Source organism: Lemur catta, unplaced genomic scaffold (assembly GCF_020740605.2).
Source record: "Lemur catta isolate mLemCat1 unplaced genomic scaffold, mLemCat1.pri scaffold_63_ctg1, whole genome shotgun sequence".
Classification (NCBI taxonomy): Eukaryota; Metazoa; Chordata; class Mammalia; order Primates; family Lemuridae; genus Lemur; species Lemur catta.
Window position 1 is genome coordinate 1358299 of NW_025423863.1, and position 15445 is coordinate 1373743.

The window sequence follows — 15445 nt, forward strand, 5'->3', positions numbered from 1 at the left end:
GCAATAGAGAATTGGTACAGACATGGATACTAAATAGGGCGTGCTGACATTAGACAACTAAAACATGTAGGATCCCTTGGGACCAGGAGGAAGGAGGATGTTCCAAGGACCTAGACAAGAATAAGAATGAAAACCAAAAGGTCTTCCAGGAGACTGTTAGTGGAAGTCTGAAGGCCCTGGTACAGGATGACAGGGAGGGTGTCAAGGCCAGTGAAGAAATGATACTGAAACCTGGAAGAAAGCGCACTGCTGCTACACAGCAGCTAAAGTAAAATCAACATGAGAGATAAGCTAAAGAAAATTAAATAGCAAGGATCCAGGGCTTCTTGGGTTCAAATATTAGTTTCCCATTTTCAGCCTGTCCACGTTTCAATTTACGATATGTAGATGGTCCCTGAGTTAGGATGGTTAAAATTATAATTTTGTAACTTTACAATAGTGCAAAAATGATATACATTGAGTACATCCATCTGGAATGGCAGGTCTTGAGCTTCCAGCCTGTGTGTAAAGCCACAATCAATGACACTTCTGGGTGTAGTGAGTAGGAAGTGGTGTGTTTTTGAAGTGGGAGAAATGTAAAAAGCATGCAGCCAGGGGGTAGATTGTCCTGGCTTAAAAACGTTTCCATACCTTCTTTCATACTCATCCCGTAGATAGAGATGTCATCAAGATGGCTGATGGAGGCACCTAGCACTTGACTACTCCACAGAGAGGGACCACAGAACAAGTAGCTTAGATGCCTTGAAGAACTCCTCTAAGAGACAACACTGGAATTCAGCAGGGACCCTCCTAAACAAGGAATGAAAAGGAAGCAAAGCAGCCAGGCTGGCAGGATCAGCTCAGAGCCAGGACAGACTCCCCTATCCCCAGCGATGCACAATCCCCCAAGGGCACCTGCAATCCTAGCCACGGAGAGCCCTCAGCCCTTGCAGGTCCTGAATCTAACAAAGGGAGCTGCCTGGAGCCCACACAACTGGGCTGTGCCCAAGAGGCAATTCACGCTGAGTTGCACTCAACCCTGAGACCCAGCTGCTGCAGGATATTGCACTGTAAGCACCCAGGCCCCACCAGGCTAAGCTCCACCTACCCTGTGGTCCTGCAGCCCCTGCATGTGCACATGCCTGGAGCCCCGCTGACAGCTCCTTACATTCTCCTAGAGGGTTATAGCATCGTGCACCACCTGGACCAAGAGGCGTGGCTGGGTCCCCAAAACTCTAGCTCACATAGCACCCTCTATCTCTAGGAATAGGTGGTCTGGCCCACGAGAGAATCTGCCCAAGGACAAAGGGAACCTAGGTGCATGCTCCCCAGAGCCTGGGGGCCACCTGACTGTGGCCTATGACGATAACCCCACCCCCTCCATGGCAGGGCCACCATGCACCTGTGCACACCTTCAGGTGACGTGAGGACTGGCCTGCTCATATGTACCACACCAAATCCTGTGGACAAGCCTACCTGACATGCTGTGGCTGGTACCTGCATGCACCACATGAGAACCTGAAGACAAGGCCAGCCTGCCTGTTTTAGCTGCTGCCATCACCAGTGCCCACATGCACAACCCAGGTTCCTGAGGATCAGCCCGCCCTTCCCAGGCCGGTGCACCTTCAGGGGCCTGAGGACAGTGCTACTGCCCACCCCCACCCCGACAATCTGGGGTCTGGAAGATAGGCCTTCCCAACTGGGCAATGCTGACAGCTCTTTCGCCTGACCTTCCCCTGACCTGCCCACCACCATCAGTGCACACACAAATGTGCCACCCAGGGGCTCAGGACTGGCACACCATTGCTACTGTCACAAACGGTGCCACATGTGCCACCTGGGAGCGTGAGGACCAACCTGCCACTGTCATCACAGCTGCTGGGCCACACTACCTGGAGGCCCAGGCACCAACGCACCCAGCCACCCCACTGACACCACTGGCACCCATCTACACCTCTGGGGTACATGTGCTAAGAATAGGATCAGTGCCAGTGTTATACTAAAGAACCAGGTACCAGGTGGAAAGAGGGGCTACTGTGAACTGAAAGATGATGGATGAACTTAATTTCCAATGAGAAAAGCTGACAGCTCAGACCTAATCTTCTTTCTTAGATATAAAAATCTACAGATGATTCTCTGAATTATAATGAGTTGATAAAACACAATACAATAAATAGCAGACTCAGTCAGCACAGCCCATGACCAAGAACTTATGGAAATGGGAGTGAAGAGGGAGGCTCTGGGTGACAGATTAAAGGTTTGAGTGGAGAAAATTGAACGAACGGACTCTGTCTTTGTAAGCCTGATTTCCACTCAAGTTGTGGAGTCAGCAAGGCATAAGCTGGCCATAAGCTCCTTCGAAAAGCAAAAAATGAAGACATTCAATACATTGACTTTTTACTATTACATAAGACAACTGGTAATATGCAACAGATTGCAAAAAATTTCTCATGAAATTTGACTGGGTACTGACATAAGAACAGACACAGAGCAACAATCTGAATGGTTAGTTCAAAATTAAACCCTTGCCTTTATGACCAATTGATTTTCAAGAAGGTTAACAAACCACCCAAATGGGAAAAGAATCATCTTTGCAACAACTGGTGCAGGGAAAGCTCTACATCCACATGCAAAAGACTAAAGGCAGACTCCCTCCAATTTCCATGTCTAAAAATTAACTCCAAATAGGAGAGCTAAATGGAAGAGCTAAAACCATAAAACTCTTAAAACACAGAGGCATCAATCTTTGTGACTGTATTTGGTGGTGATTTCTAAGACAGAACACCAAAAGAAGAAATAGATTCACTCAACTGTATAAAAATTTAAAACTTCTGTGAAAGTGAAAAACCAAGCCACAGAGTGAGAGAAAATATGTGAAAATCATGTATTGATAAAGGCCTTGTATCCAGGATATACAAAGAACACTTATAATTCAGAAATAAAAAGACAAACCAATTTAAAAGTGGGAAAAGAGTAGACATTTCTCCTAAGAAGATATACACATGCCTAATAAGCACATCCAAAGATGCTTAAAGTCAGTACTCATTAGGGAAATGCTAATCAAAATCACAATGAGGTATCACTTCACACACTAGGATGGAAAGTTTTCGGGCAAAGAGATAGAAAATATGTGTTGGCAAGGAGGTGGAGAAAGTAGAGCCCTCATACAATGCTGATGGGAATGGAAAATGGTGCAGCCACTTTGGAAAACAGATTGGTAGCTCCTCAAAAGATTAAGCGGAGATCATTAATCTCTATGCTGGATCTAATTTCCTATGATCCAGCAATTCAACTCAGGAGTATACAACCAAGAGAATTGCAAAGATACGTAAACACAAACATTGAACATGAAAGTTCCTAGCAGCATTACTAATATCATAATAGCCAAAACATGGAAACAACCCAAAGGGCCATCAAGTGATGAATGGATACATAAAATGCCTGTGTGTCTAAACAACGGAATATGAATCAGCAGTTAAGACATTAAGAACTGATCCAATTGTTTTCAAGATGGCTGACCAGAAGCATTACCAGCACACGTTATCCACCTAGACGAACCAAAAGAGCGTGTAGGCAACCACATCCTGAGTATATTATCCAAGAGGCAACATGAGAGTTCAATAGAAAAGCAAAAAAAATACTCCAAATTCTGGGAAGGACAAGAAAGATAAGCAGCTCACAGGGCCAGGAGTGGCTGAACACGGGGAGTGGATCCACGATGCAGGTGAGGATGAGTTTCTTTCTGAGCTCCACATTCCCGCTGGGGAATCATACTGTCCACACCAGGAGAAAGCACCTTGACTCTCCCAAGCCCTGAATCTAAGCTAGGGAGTGGCCAGGGAACTCTGAGAAAAAGTAAAAGCAATGTAAAATTAAGAGCTAGATTGTTCTGCACAGACTAGACCACAAGTGCTGAAGTGTAAAGTCAGCAAGGGAAAGCTTCACAGAGAAGGGGAAATTGTGTGCCGGGTCTGAATAAATGAGGCTAGATGAACAGAAACTGAAAAGGCAGAAAGGATGGCATGAGTGAGGCAGAGAGATGGTGACTCCAGCCCAAAGAACTCTGAGGATAAAATCCTGTGGCAGGGAAATGACAACATATGTCCACATAGTAACTAGGAAATGAATCTTCATAGCTGCATTATTCAAAACAGCCCCAAAGCAGAAGCGACATAAATGTCCAGCAACCGATGAGTGGGTAACTGGTATACCATACAAGCAAATAGTACTCAACTAAAATAGAAAGGAAGTATTGATATGTGCTACAACACACACGACCCCTGAAACATGAGGCTATGGGAAAGAAGCCAGTCATGAAGTATGACACATTCTATGACTCTATGTTTATTAAATGTCCACAACAAACAAGTTGGCAGAGACAAAAATTAGAAGATGGTTGCCTAGGAAGCAGAAGGTGGAGGGACATGGGTGAGTGGCTAAGGGCTATGGAGTCTCTTTTTAGGGTGATGAAAATATTCTAAAATGGACTGTGGTCATGGTTACACAGCTCTGTGGGGATACTGAGAGACAGTGACTTTTATTCTTTAAATGAGTGAACTGTATGGTATGTGTATTATATCCCAATATTTCCTTAATTCTCTATTTTACATGTGCATACTATATATGATCTTAATATTTCTATGCTTTTTAACAATGTTTTTCTTTTTATATATTTAGGGCATACATGTGTAGTTCTGTGATATTGATATACTGTGTAGATATGAATGAAGTTTGGGCTTTTAATGTAATCATCACCTGAATGGTGTTTATTGTACCCATTAAATAACATTTCACCCCTGACTCCCCTCAATCCCTTCTGAATCTACAAATGTCTGTTATTCCACTTTCTATGTTTACGTGTACACATGATATAGTTCCCACTTACAGGTGAGAACATGTGGTATTTTTCTCTTATTTCATTGAAGAGAATAGCCTCCAGTTCTATCCATGTTGCTGGGAAAGACCTAATTTCATTCTTTTTTTCTTCTGTGCTTTTACAAACCATGTAAATGAAAGGAAGGTGAAGGAAATGTCTACGTTTTGAAACAGTTTGTAAATCAGCCTAAATATTTGCATTTTGGAGAACACTAAAGATAGCCTTTCCATACAAGTTATCCTGAAATAGGCCGGGTGCGGTGGCTCATGCCTCTAATCCTAGTAATCTGGGAGGCTGAGGTGGGAGGATTACTTGGGGTCAGGAGTTCTAGACCAGCCTGAGCAAGAGCAAGACCCCGTCTCTACTGAAAATAGAAAAACTGAGCTGGGCAATTAAAAATAGAAACAAAAAATTAGCCGCGGCCGGGCGCGGTGGCTCACGCCTGTAATCCTAGCACTCTGGGAGGCCGAGGCGGGCGGATTGTTTGAGCTCAGGAGTTCGAGACCAGCCTGAGCAAGAGCGAGACCCCGTCTCTACTGAAAATAGAGAGAAATTATATGGACAGCTAAAAATACATATAGAAAAAATTAGCCGGGCATAGTGGCACATGCCTGTAGTCCCAGCTACTCAGGAGGCTGAGACAGGAGGATTGCTTGAGTCCAGGAGTTTGAGGTTGCTGTGAGCTAGGATGATGCCACGGCACTCACTCTAGCCTGGGCAACAGAGTGAGTCTCTGTCTCAAAAAAAAAAAAAAAAAGGGAAGAAAAAAAAATAGCCGGGCATTGTGGCAAGTGCCTGTAGTCCCAGCTACACAGGAGGCTGAGGCAGGAGGATCGCTGGAGCCCAGGAGTTTGAGGTTGCTGTGAGCTATGCTGATGCACAGCACTCTACCCAGGGTGACTGAGTGAGACTCTGTCTCAAAACACAAGCAATACAAAAAAACCCAAGTTACCCCGAAATCCATGAAAGACATATACACAGATCCTGTGTCCATTCTCAAAACTGAAAATGGGAAATCAGAAAATATTATGGAACATTCCATGAAACATTATCCTCTTGGTTAATCAGGCTTCCCTCACCATAGCAATAGTGAAATCACTAAAGATCACAGTTGAACAACAACAACAAAAAAGACTCTCAACTTCTGTGAGGAATGATGTTTAATTCTGAATTTTCCTAAAGATGTTATAAGAAAAACCATATGCAATTCGAAGAAAAAATGGCTGAATGACAGAGTTTAGAAAATAAATGCATGTAAAGATATATAACTGTAATAAAATCAATTATAATAAAAATACAAATGAAAGCTACACACTGAAATCACTATCAGAAACACTTTATGTTACTTAACCAGCTATAGATGAACTGTTGACATGTTACATTTCATACATACTTGACTTTTGATTTGATCTATTTTCTTCTTTGAACCTGTCCCATCTTCTAAATTAACGTGACACGGTGAAACCTCTACAAAAGCCTCTGGCCTTGGTTGTTTTTTCAAGGTAGTAGCCAGTTCTTGTAGATGTCTCACAAGTACCTGATAAGATATTTTTCTTACCTCATTTTATAAATCACCTTATTATTAAATCACGTTAAGAATATCTAACTCTAACATACATACTTTGAAAAATATCACCACATATACTGATTCACCTTCTTTTCCTCATGTGTACACATTCCTGTTTATGACTGAATTCAGTTGAGATCACAGAAAGTGTCAGCTTCCTTCCAAATTGCTATCCTGTTACTTAATCAACAGATTCAGCCCACTAGTCACTTGTCCCCTGAGGAATTTGCAATGTTCCACGATCTAATGAAGTCTCAAAAAGAAATGGGTATGTGGGAGGGACCGATGGGGGTAGGAGATTCTACATTGTAAAATGCTTTCCTTCTTTTTTATCAGAAGCTTAAATCAACCTCAGAGTTCCTCACATATTCAATTGCCTGCTCAAATCCTTCCCATAGATTCCTTTGTCAGAGTAAAAGCAAAATTCCAACAGCCTTCAAGGTCCTAGCATACCTGGCCTCCACCCTACTCCCTGACTTCAGCTCCTATCTCTCTCCCCTACTCACTCCATCCCCACTAGATGTGAATCCTGCCACACCTCATTAGTCTGAAAATGGGGATCCAATGCCAAACTCACAAATCACAGATAGCTATAGTTATCTTTATACTAGACAAAGTTATTTCCAAATCATAGTGATTGAGCTTTGAAATGACAATTATGAGCAAATTATGTGTAAAAATATACAAAGCAAATAAAAAATAACACTGAGAAGAGTAAATCAACTATGGTTTTGCTAAAATTAAGTAGTACATTATGATTTTTTTTTAAATTTCAGAGTATTACGGGGGTACAAATGCTGTGGTTACAGGAATTACTTTTGTGCAATTTGAGTCGAAGTTATAAGTGTGCCCATCACCGAGACAGCGTGCACTGTACCCTTTAGTTGTGAATTTACGTGTCCCCTCCTCTCCCCACCCGCCTGATTGGTTTCTGCTGAGTGTTACTACCATCTTATGATTTAATAAAAGTAAACTGCTGTTGAAGAATTGATAGGTCATAAACAGTACATCATTTCAAATTGAAATATTTTCAGATATAAGTCAAACAGACATGAATTAAAATAAAATTATGCCAACTAAAACATATAAAAAGCTACTGAAGTCAAAGTATTACAAGATACAGCAGTACATTTCAGTTCATCTCTGGAATCTAAATTTAATGGTCAGAGTAACCCACTTCACTGAATCTTAATTTCATAATACTCATTTCAGGTATAAACATTTCCATGTATCTGCTTCATCATGGTGTTAAAATGGGGCAACATAAAGACATTGAAATTGCATTTTACACAGTGTAAGTCTGCACTATTAATGTTAGTCTATACTGAAAATTTGTAGCTTAACCTCTTAGAATTTCGAAGGTGACTTGATGTCTTTCCTCAAAGAACAGCATCTCTCCCATCTATTTGCTGGAAACAAGGTATGTTTCTACGCTGACAGAGCAAATACTTTTATCATTCTAGATATTTTTGAATCCAGCTGGATTCAACATTTACCCATAATGAAATATTATTTGCAATTTTCTTTCAGGAGATTTGAAAAACATTTACCATTCTGTGTACTTACTGTTCTTTCTGCAGACTCTTTTTCCAAATGACACATTGTTTCTTTTAAACGATCACATTCATTGGTGAGCTCCTGAAGTTTTCCTTCTAGAAGCAGACTTTGCTTGTCACTGCCAGCTTGACTTTGTTTCACAATATCCTGAAGCTGGTCCTGGATATTGGTTACTGTCTCGTCTTTCTGGGCAGCTTTGTTGTGAGCAGCATGTAGTTGCTGTCGAAGCAACATATTTTCTCTTTGTAGTTCACAGAATCTCTGCTCTAGAGATTCCTGCTTGCCCATGTGTGGATTCACTTTGCTTTGGTCACTGCCATACGTTTGTTCTATTTCCTTCGTTTGGCACTGTGTTTGCCTTAGGTCTCTTGGTACAACTTCTAAAAACAACGTTTTTTCTCGGAGGAGCTCTCTTGTGTGATGGAGCTCTGTTTCCAGGCTATCGATCTTACTTTCTGCTTTAGAAAGTTTTTCAGAAAGAATCTCATTGTTTTCTTTTAGATTCGACATGTAAAAATTCATTTTGTCTTGTAAGTGATCCCACTTGTGTCTTGCTGTGTACAAAGCAAGCTCTAGGTGTTTTCTTGATGTCTCACTTTCATCAAGATCACGTGTAGCGGCAGTCAGTCTGGAATGGCATGAGGCAAGTTCTTCTTCCAGTCTTTCCTTGTTTTGTGTTTCACTCTCCAGTTTACACTTTAGCATTGCATTCTCAGCTGTGAGAACACAAAGCTTCTCACCATACTGAGACACAGTTTTAGTTAATGTTTCCAAATTCAGCAGTAGAGTCATGTAAACGTCATCATACTTTTCTTTCATAATTTCCATGTCCTTTAGATATTTCTTTTCATTTTCTTCATTCTGACTTTTAATTTTGTCTCTCTCCATTCTCACCATGGCAAGTTCTTCCTGCAACATGCGATTCTTATGGGGTAGATCTTTTTCTCTTTCTTGGCTATGAGAAATCTATGGAAAACCAAGGAAGCTTTTAGCTATCTCTCAATACAAGGACCTATCTATCATGATTTCCTCTGAAATTAAAAGATAACCTGTCCATTTATACAATGAAAGGGTTGCAATAAGTGGATATACAACTGGAAAAGAAGTTGGAGCAAACCCTCCAACCTTATAGAGCATAAATTCCCACAGGATCAAAAATTTATTTGAAAACAATTAATCCATGAAAGTAAAAAAGAAACCACTACCGGATTTTTAAGGATCTCAGAACTGGAAAAACCTTTCCCTGAATTACAACAAACCCAAAGGCATAGAATGAAAGATTCATAAATTTGACTACATTTAAAAATTGGGTTTGCACTCTAATATCTAACCTTATACTACCCCCATGGTGAGAGCCTTAGGTCTGCCTATCTTTGGACAGATAAAATTTCCCAAAGTACTTTACGTTCCTTTTTCCTGGGAATATTCTATAGATACTCTACTTTTCTAACATTTGTATAGTCTTCTTTTGCTGTCACCTAGATTTTCCACTAAATAGCCAGATTTAGAGAATGTGACCTTGTGGGGCTTCATGACGACAAAGGAAGCTTTCCCCCTTCTGCACTCAGCTTATTCTTTTCCCTACTGCCTTTTATCATTCTACGCTTATCTGGATCCTGGGATCTCAAAACAAATGATGGTGTTCACTGAAATATATCAACCAAGTTTGCCACAACACAAGGGGCAGAGTGTAACTGCTGAGTTGCCAGTGCGGAATTCTGAAAAATGAGATGCTCCCCAAATTCCATATTCAATAGACATAAAAATTTATGGATGGAGAATGTACCGCATGAGTAATTACCTGCTTCACCTCCCTTATCTACTGATAATGGCAGTAAAACCAAGAAAGATGAAATGATTCCTCCAAAAGTGGTATTCCTAAAGTGGTATTACCTAGCATTTTATGGCACCAAAAGAGACGAAGCAATGCCATCATGCTGAGTCACATAAATTATCAGAGAAATTCACCAAATTTGTCAGATAAATTAAAGGTGTGACTTTGTCAAAGTAATATAATGCCTTGGACGTAGAGGGGCGGGGTGGGAGGCCTCTCCTACTTTTACTTTTAAAGAAGAAATGTCTCCAGATTTTTGTCTACCACTGAAACTCAATGTCGAGAACTCAGCTTTCTACCCTGGAGTCAAATACTAAATTTTTGGCTGAGCATTTATGCTACTTATAAAATCATATATGAAAAATCTAACCATACTTCATTAAACAACATAATATAAAGTTCCTATTCAACAGAAACATTTGAGAGTGGTGATTTTGAAATAAATATGTGGAAGTTATGTGTATTTATTGTCCAAAATATTTAAAGTGGTCATGATGGAATTATAAGCTCCAAAAGTTTGACTTAACTGATCAACTTGCACACATAAAAGCACATTCAGAGATCCATTGGGCTGGCCACATTTGTTGCAACTCTCAAGGTTAGACACAGTTGTATCTCCTCTCAGTCACTGCGTCCTTCCCAATGTATTCCCATTGTGTTCTTTCCATGAATGCAATTCATCTTTCAGTCAATGGGGTGAGGGGGACCCTAGAGCTCATTATTAATAGATAGTTTTATCAATTTTCTTTATGCTTATCCTGGTGCAGGTGGTCACATGGTATACCGTCAAATTATTAGTAGTTTCCCAGTCCTTATGCCACCTGGGAGACTGATAGAGGGAGTTAGGTTGATGAAGAAATAATGATTATGAGAAACTTTTCCTGAAATCCAATCATGTACATAGCAGAAATAATCTATTTCTACACACAATTACATATATGGAAAACCCTATTTTACATATGAGCTTTTCATATCATAAGTAGAAAATCAAAATGGATCAAGAACTGATCAAGAGAAAAAACAAAGAGTAGCAGTAAGTGAACCCCTACCTCTTTTTCAAGCAGACCTTTTTCTTTCTCCACAGACAGTAATTCTACTTGTAACATGTCTACCTCATTCTTAAACTTTTGCGTATCTTGCCGTAATTCTTCTTTTAGATATACTTTTGATGCTCTGTCACTGTGTGGTGAAGAACTCAAATTTTCATGATATGAACCTATGAAGTCACAACATTTTGCATGACATTAAATTACACCCATGGATAGCCGACCGTATCTGCTTGTATTGCTCTATGGTAGGGAAAAAGGAGCTCTGCAGGATCATGGGCCTCAACCATCAACGCCTTCACAACAGGAGGAGGACAGGTAGAATGGGAAAATTTTGCTCTACTTCTCTGTCAGGTTTTGGCACTGGACGCTCACTTTATATTCGTCCCACCTTTCTAATCCCCTGTTCTTCCATTTTCTGAAGAATTATTTTATTTGACCACTTTCTTTTACATCCTCCTTTTTCTCCTTCCTTCGCATACTCCCTGTACTCTTTGCCTTCCTCAGTCTTCATTCCCTCTTTGACTCCTTGCCTCCTCCTTATTTCCTGATTTCCCCCAGGTCTTAGACCATCTTGAAATGGAACTAACGATTCAGCTCCTTTCACTGACATTCTCAATTTCATCTGTTGCTAGCACCTGAGAAGATCTACAATGTGTCACCATTTCACTTCTCCTTTTCCTTACTAGGTATCTTAATAGGTGATTTTTTTTTTTTTTTTTTTTTTTTTTGGCCTGGTAGAATAGATCAGGGCTCGTGTTTTTAAACAAATGTTCTCCAAATGACTTTTTTTTTTTTTTTTTTACAAATATGGTTCTTACCTTCTATTTGTCCATTTACTGTATTTCTTCCTTTTTGATCTACAGCCCAAGATGAAGGACCAACATCCTTCTGTAGAGGACTCTTTGAGATACTCTGTCAAAATTTATATCAATAATGAGTTTCAATAAAAAAAAAAAGAAGTTTCATCAAGACTTCCATCATGTTCTAAAAAAAAAAATCTGAATCTCCTATTTTAAACCCAGTCAGATCTAAAAGGAGAAATATCTATTGAAAATTAAAACGTTTCAATAGAATACTTCATCTATGCTCTCTAGATAAAGTTTACCTCTCATCTTCATATGGGATATTGACTCTGTAATCCAAGCACAGAATGCCAAAGCAAACAGATTTCTGGACAAAATATTAACTCATGTGAATATTTTAACAAAGAACTAACTTCAAAATGCCTAACTCGACTTTGCATTCCCCACCAAAAAAGTCAACTAAAAAAAAAAAAACCATATGTATATACATATATATATATATATATATATATATATATATATATATATATATATAACACATTTGCTATAATACACTCTGCATTAAGCATTTAAAATATTTCTAATTCTAGAAACATTTTAGTGTTAAAACAGAACACTTGGCATGATATGAACTTTGGAATATGTCAATAAAAATGATGATGATGATGGTTACCCTCTTCCTGCTTCCTGGTCATTCCAGGATCCTACAGGTAAAATGATGAAATGTGATCCACTGATTTCTGTACACAATGTTGTCCTCCTAGACTTTCACATGGCTGGTTCCTTCTTCAACCATGTGAAAGTTGGCCATTTAAATGTCACCTTCAGAGAAATCTTCTCTGACTACAGAATTACACTCTCACTCCCAGCTCCACCCTAACTACGAACCTCTTTAATATTGTCTAACCTAACCTTCTCTGTTTTCTTTATATGGAGCACTTAATAAGGACTATCAAATGTTTTTTGCTTACTACCTTTTCTATTCCTACCACTGCAGTAACAGAGTTCATCTTGTACATTCAGCATCTAACCACTAAGCACATAATCTGTACTCAATAACAGGAATTTATTCAAGGTCAACACATGTAAAATCCTATCTGGAGGGTTATCAAGTGCCAAATCACTATATTCCTATAGCACATCTCCAGTAATAGTCTGCTGAAACTTAACATACCCCAGACTAACAAGCCACATGCCCATTCTAACTTCCCCATTCTTTTCTGGATGCTACTGCTTTCAGATTTACAAAAAACACCCTTGATATTTATTAACTCACTGAACACCAGTGTGATCATTTGATCTTACGTTTGTATACACACTTTCAGTTAAAAACTGTTTTCACATTTCTTATCACAGTTATTCATCACCCATACATACAAGGTAGATATTAATATGACTTTTAAGAATGAGGTCACTAAAGGTCCAAGAGGATGAATCATTTTTTCCACTATTCCAGGGACAGTATGTGATACAACCAAGACACTAACCTATCTTCTGACTCCCACTCAGTGCTGGTACCACTGTGCAACAACTGCTTCTAAGAGGTCAGGCCATTTCCACCTCTTTCCACACTTGTGCCCTTACTATACATTGTCATTATTTCAAGCATGGGTGCCACAAATATATTCAATGCATTCTATTCTTGAAAATGAATTCTAATTACCTGAACATCACTAAACCAAAATGTTACTATGATACTCCTATATTTACTATTACCCATACATTTCCTTCTCCTGAAATGGTCCTTACAGACCGAAACTAGAATATCCAAATGCATTAAAACCTTCATGTATCAAGTATTATCATTTGAAGTTTCATGTTGCAAAAAATTCTCATCCAAACTGTTTCTCTCTGAGGGTCATTAGGCCCCTAACACATCCAGAAGAACCAAACAATCTTACATCGGGCCATGGGGTGACCTGGAATTTTTCGAAAGGTTACAGATAAACATACTTCACAGACGAAATTGATTCCCTGTCACTTCTAAGCCTTACTTGTTGCACTATACTGCCTGCACAAAGGAATGCTATAAACTGGCAGAATTGCATCATGCAGCCCTAACATACTTACAACACAATTACTTTCTTAATAATGAGGTGAAAATGTAAGAAAATAATTCCTTCTATATATATATACAGAGGTGAGAGTGAAAAGTCAGATCATCGCTTTTTAAGATTTAACAACACTCGACGCTGCCCTCAGGGAACTGGGAGCTTCCTGAGCACAGAGCACAAGGCCGCTGGCACCCTGGAGGTCCTTCTCCCTCCCCACAGACCACAGCCCACGGGGTGGGCACCATACTGCTTTCGCACCCATTGTGTGCCTCTGTGCTGCCCAGGGAGCTTCAGCCCTTCAGTTTCTCATTTCACTGGAACCGACACAAATGTGCTACACAACCCACTCAGACTGCAGCAGCCAGAGGGCACCAGTGAATCTCGGGGACCTGAGCGATCTCACAGCTGGCACATTCTGGGCAGGCTGCCTACATGTGAGAGGACAGCACCGAATCCCAGAAGGGCTCCTTGAGACACAGGTGTCAAGAATGACAGGTCTCATTCTTGTAGACCCTTCTCATCTTGCTCCTCCCTCCCTCTTCTGTCCACCGCTGCTGGCACAGCCCTGGCAGTTCCCTCAGATTTCATGCCTAGTGTAATCAGTGACATAACCAGGATGCTAACGTGTCACCTGACTTCTCCTCCGTCCAGGTACCACTGTGCAGCAGCTGCTTCTATCTAAGAGGTCAAGCTCTTTCCACAGCTGTCCCCTTACTATATACGGCGTCACTAGTTCCTACCTACCCTTGTAAAAGCACAGCAGCCACAAATCTATTTAGCGCATTTTGTTTTTGAAAACAAATTCTACTCATCAAAATATCACTAAATAGAATTGCTGTTATTAAATTCTCACGCATTTACTATTCCTCACACTTTTCCATCTCCTCTTTCCTCAACATCTTGACTTGACTACCCAAAATTTTAAAATCTTCAGGTTTCAGGCACTATCTTTGTTAATTCCAGCTTCCAAAACATGCTACTCCAAACTCTTTCTCTTTGAATGTCATTGGACCTTTCACACGTTCACATGTACCATGCAATTTAACGTTTGGCCGCGGCTTGACCCGGAAGAATTCTTTAGCTTGTAGGTCAGCATACTTCAAAGCCCAAATTGATTCTTTCCCACTTCTAAGCCTTAGTTTTTACCCTACAGTATGATGGCCTCTTAAAACTATGCAGCAAACGAGCAGAATTATACTGCACAGCTGTCATGTCCTCAGCACACCCTTATTTTCTGACCTATAAGCTGAAAATGGTAAGACGATCAGCCCTTTTATGCAAATGCAGAGGTCAGACTGTGACATCACACTACCCCTTCTTGGATTTTAACTTCACTCAATGCTTAGATTTTAACAGCATAACAACAACAACAACAAAACACAGTACCTCCGAATCCCAATCCCAAGGTGACGACGCTTCCTGTTCCTTCGGTCCAGACGTTAACAAGGACATCTTAGCTGTAAAATGTCATTCACAGAGTCATTTATGAGAACATGTGTGACTGGATGTTTCAAATACCTACACAAGTCTACTGCCATTCACTTTTATTTAGATGCAATAAAATTAATAGCAAAAAATTATTTCAGAATTGATGCAGATTAAAAGAACAAAAGCTAGGCCGTATGAAGGAATACAAGAAAAGAAAACTAATTACAGGAAATGGTGGTTACATTTGAAACCACATACATTAACTGGTGCCTTTATAACAGTATTTACGCACGGAAAA

General features: G+C 40.1%; 1 protein-coding gene across 1 annotated transcript in view; it reads right to left on the bottom strand.

The window, feature by feature from the left end:
- Positions 1–15139, bottom strand: part of LOC123629923 (coiled-coil domain-containing protein 144A-like) — a 42643-nt gene extending 27504 nt beyond the window's left edge. Inside the window, exons 1-4 of the mRNA XM_045539286.1 lie at positions 15106–15139; positions 11681–11774; positions 10863–11029; positions 7989–8945 (exon numbers count right to left, since the gene is read on the bottom strand). Coding sequence (XP_045395242.1) covers positions 7989–8945; positions 10863–10919 — 1014 coding nt within the window. The 5' untranslated portion in view covers positions 10920–11029; positions 11681–11774; positions 15106–15139. The remainder of the gene's footprint in view (positions 1–7988; positions 8946–10862; positions 11030–11680; positions 11775–15105) is intronic.
- Between the last annotated feature and the right edge of the window lie 306 nt (positions 15140–15445).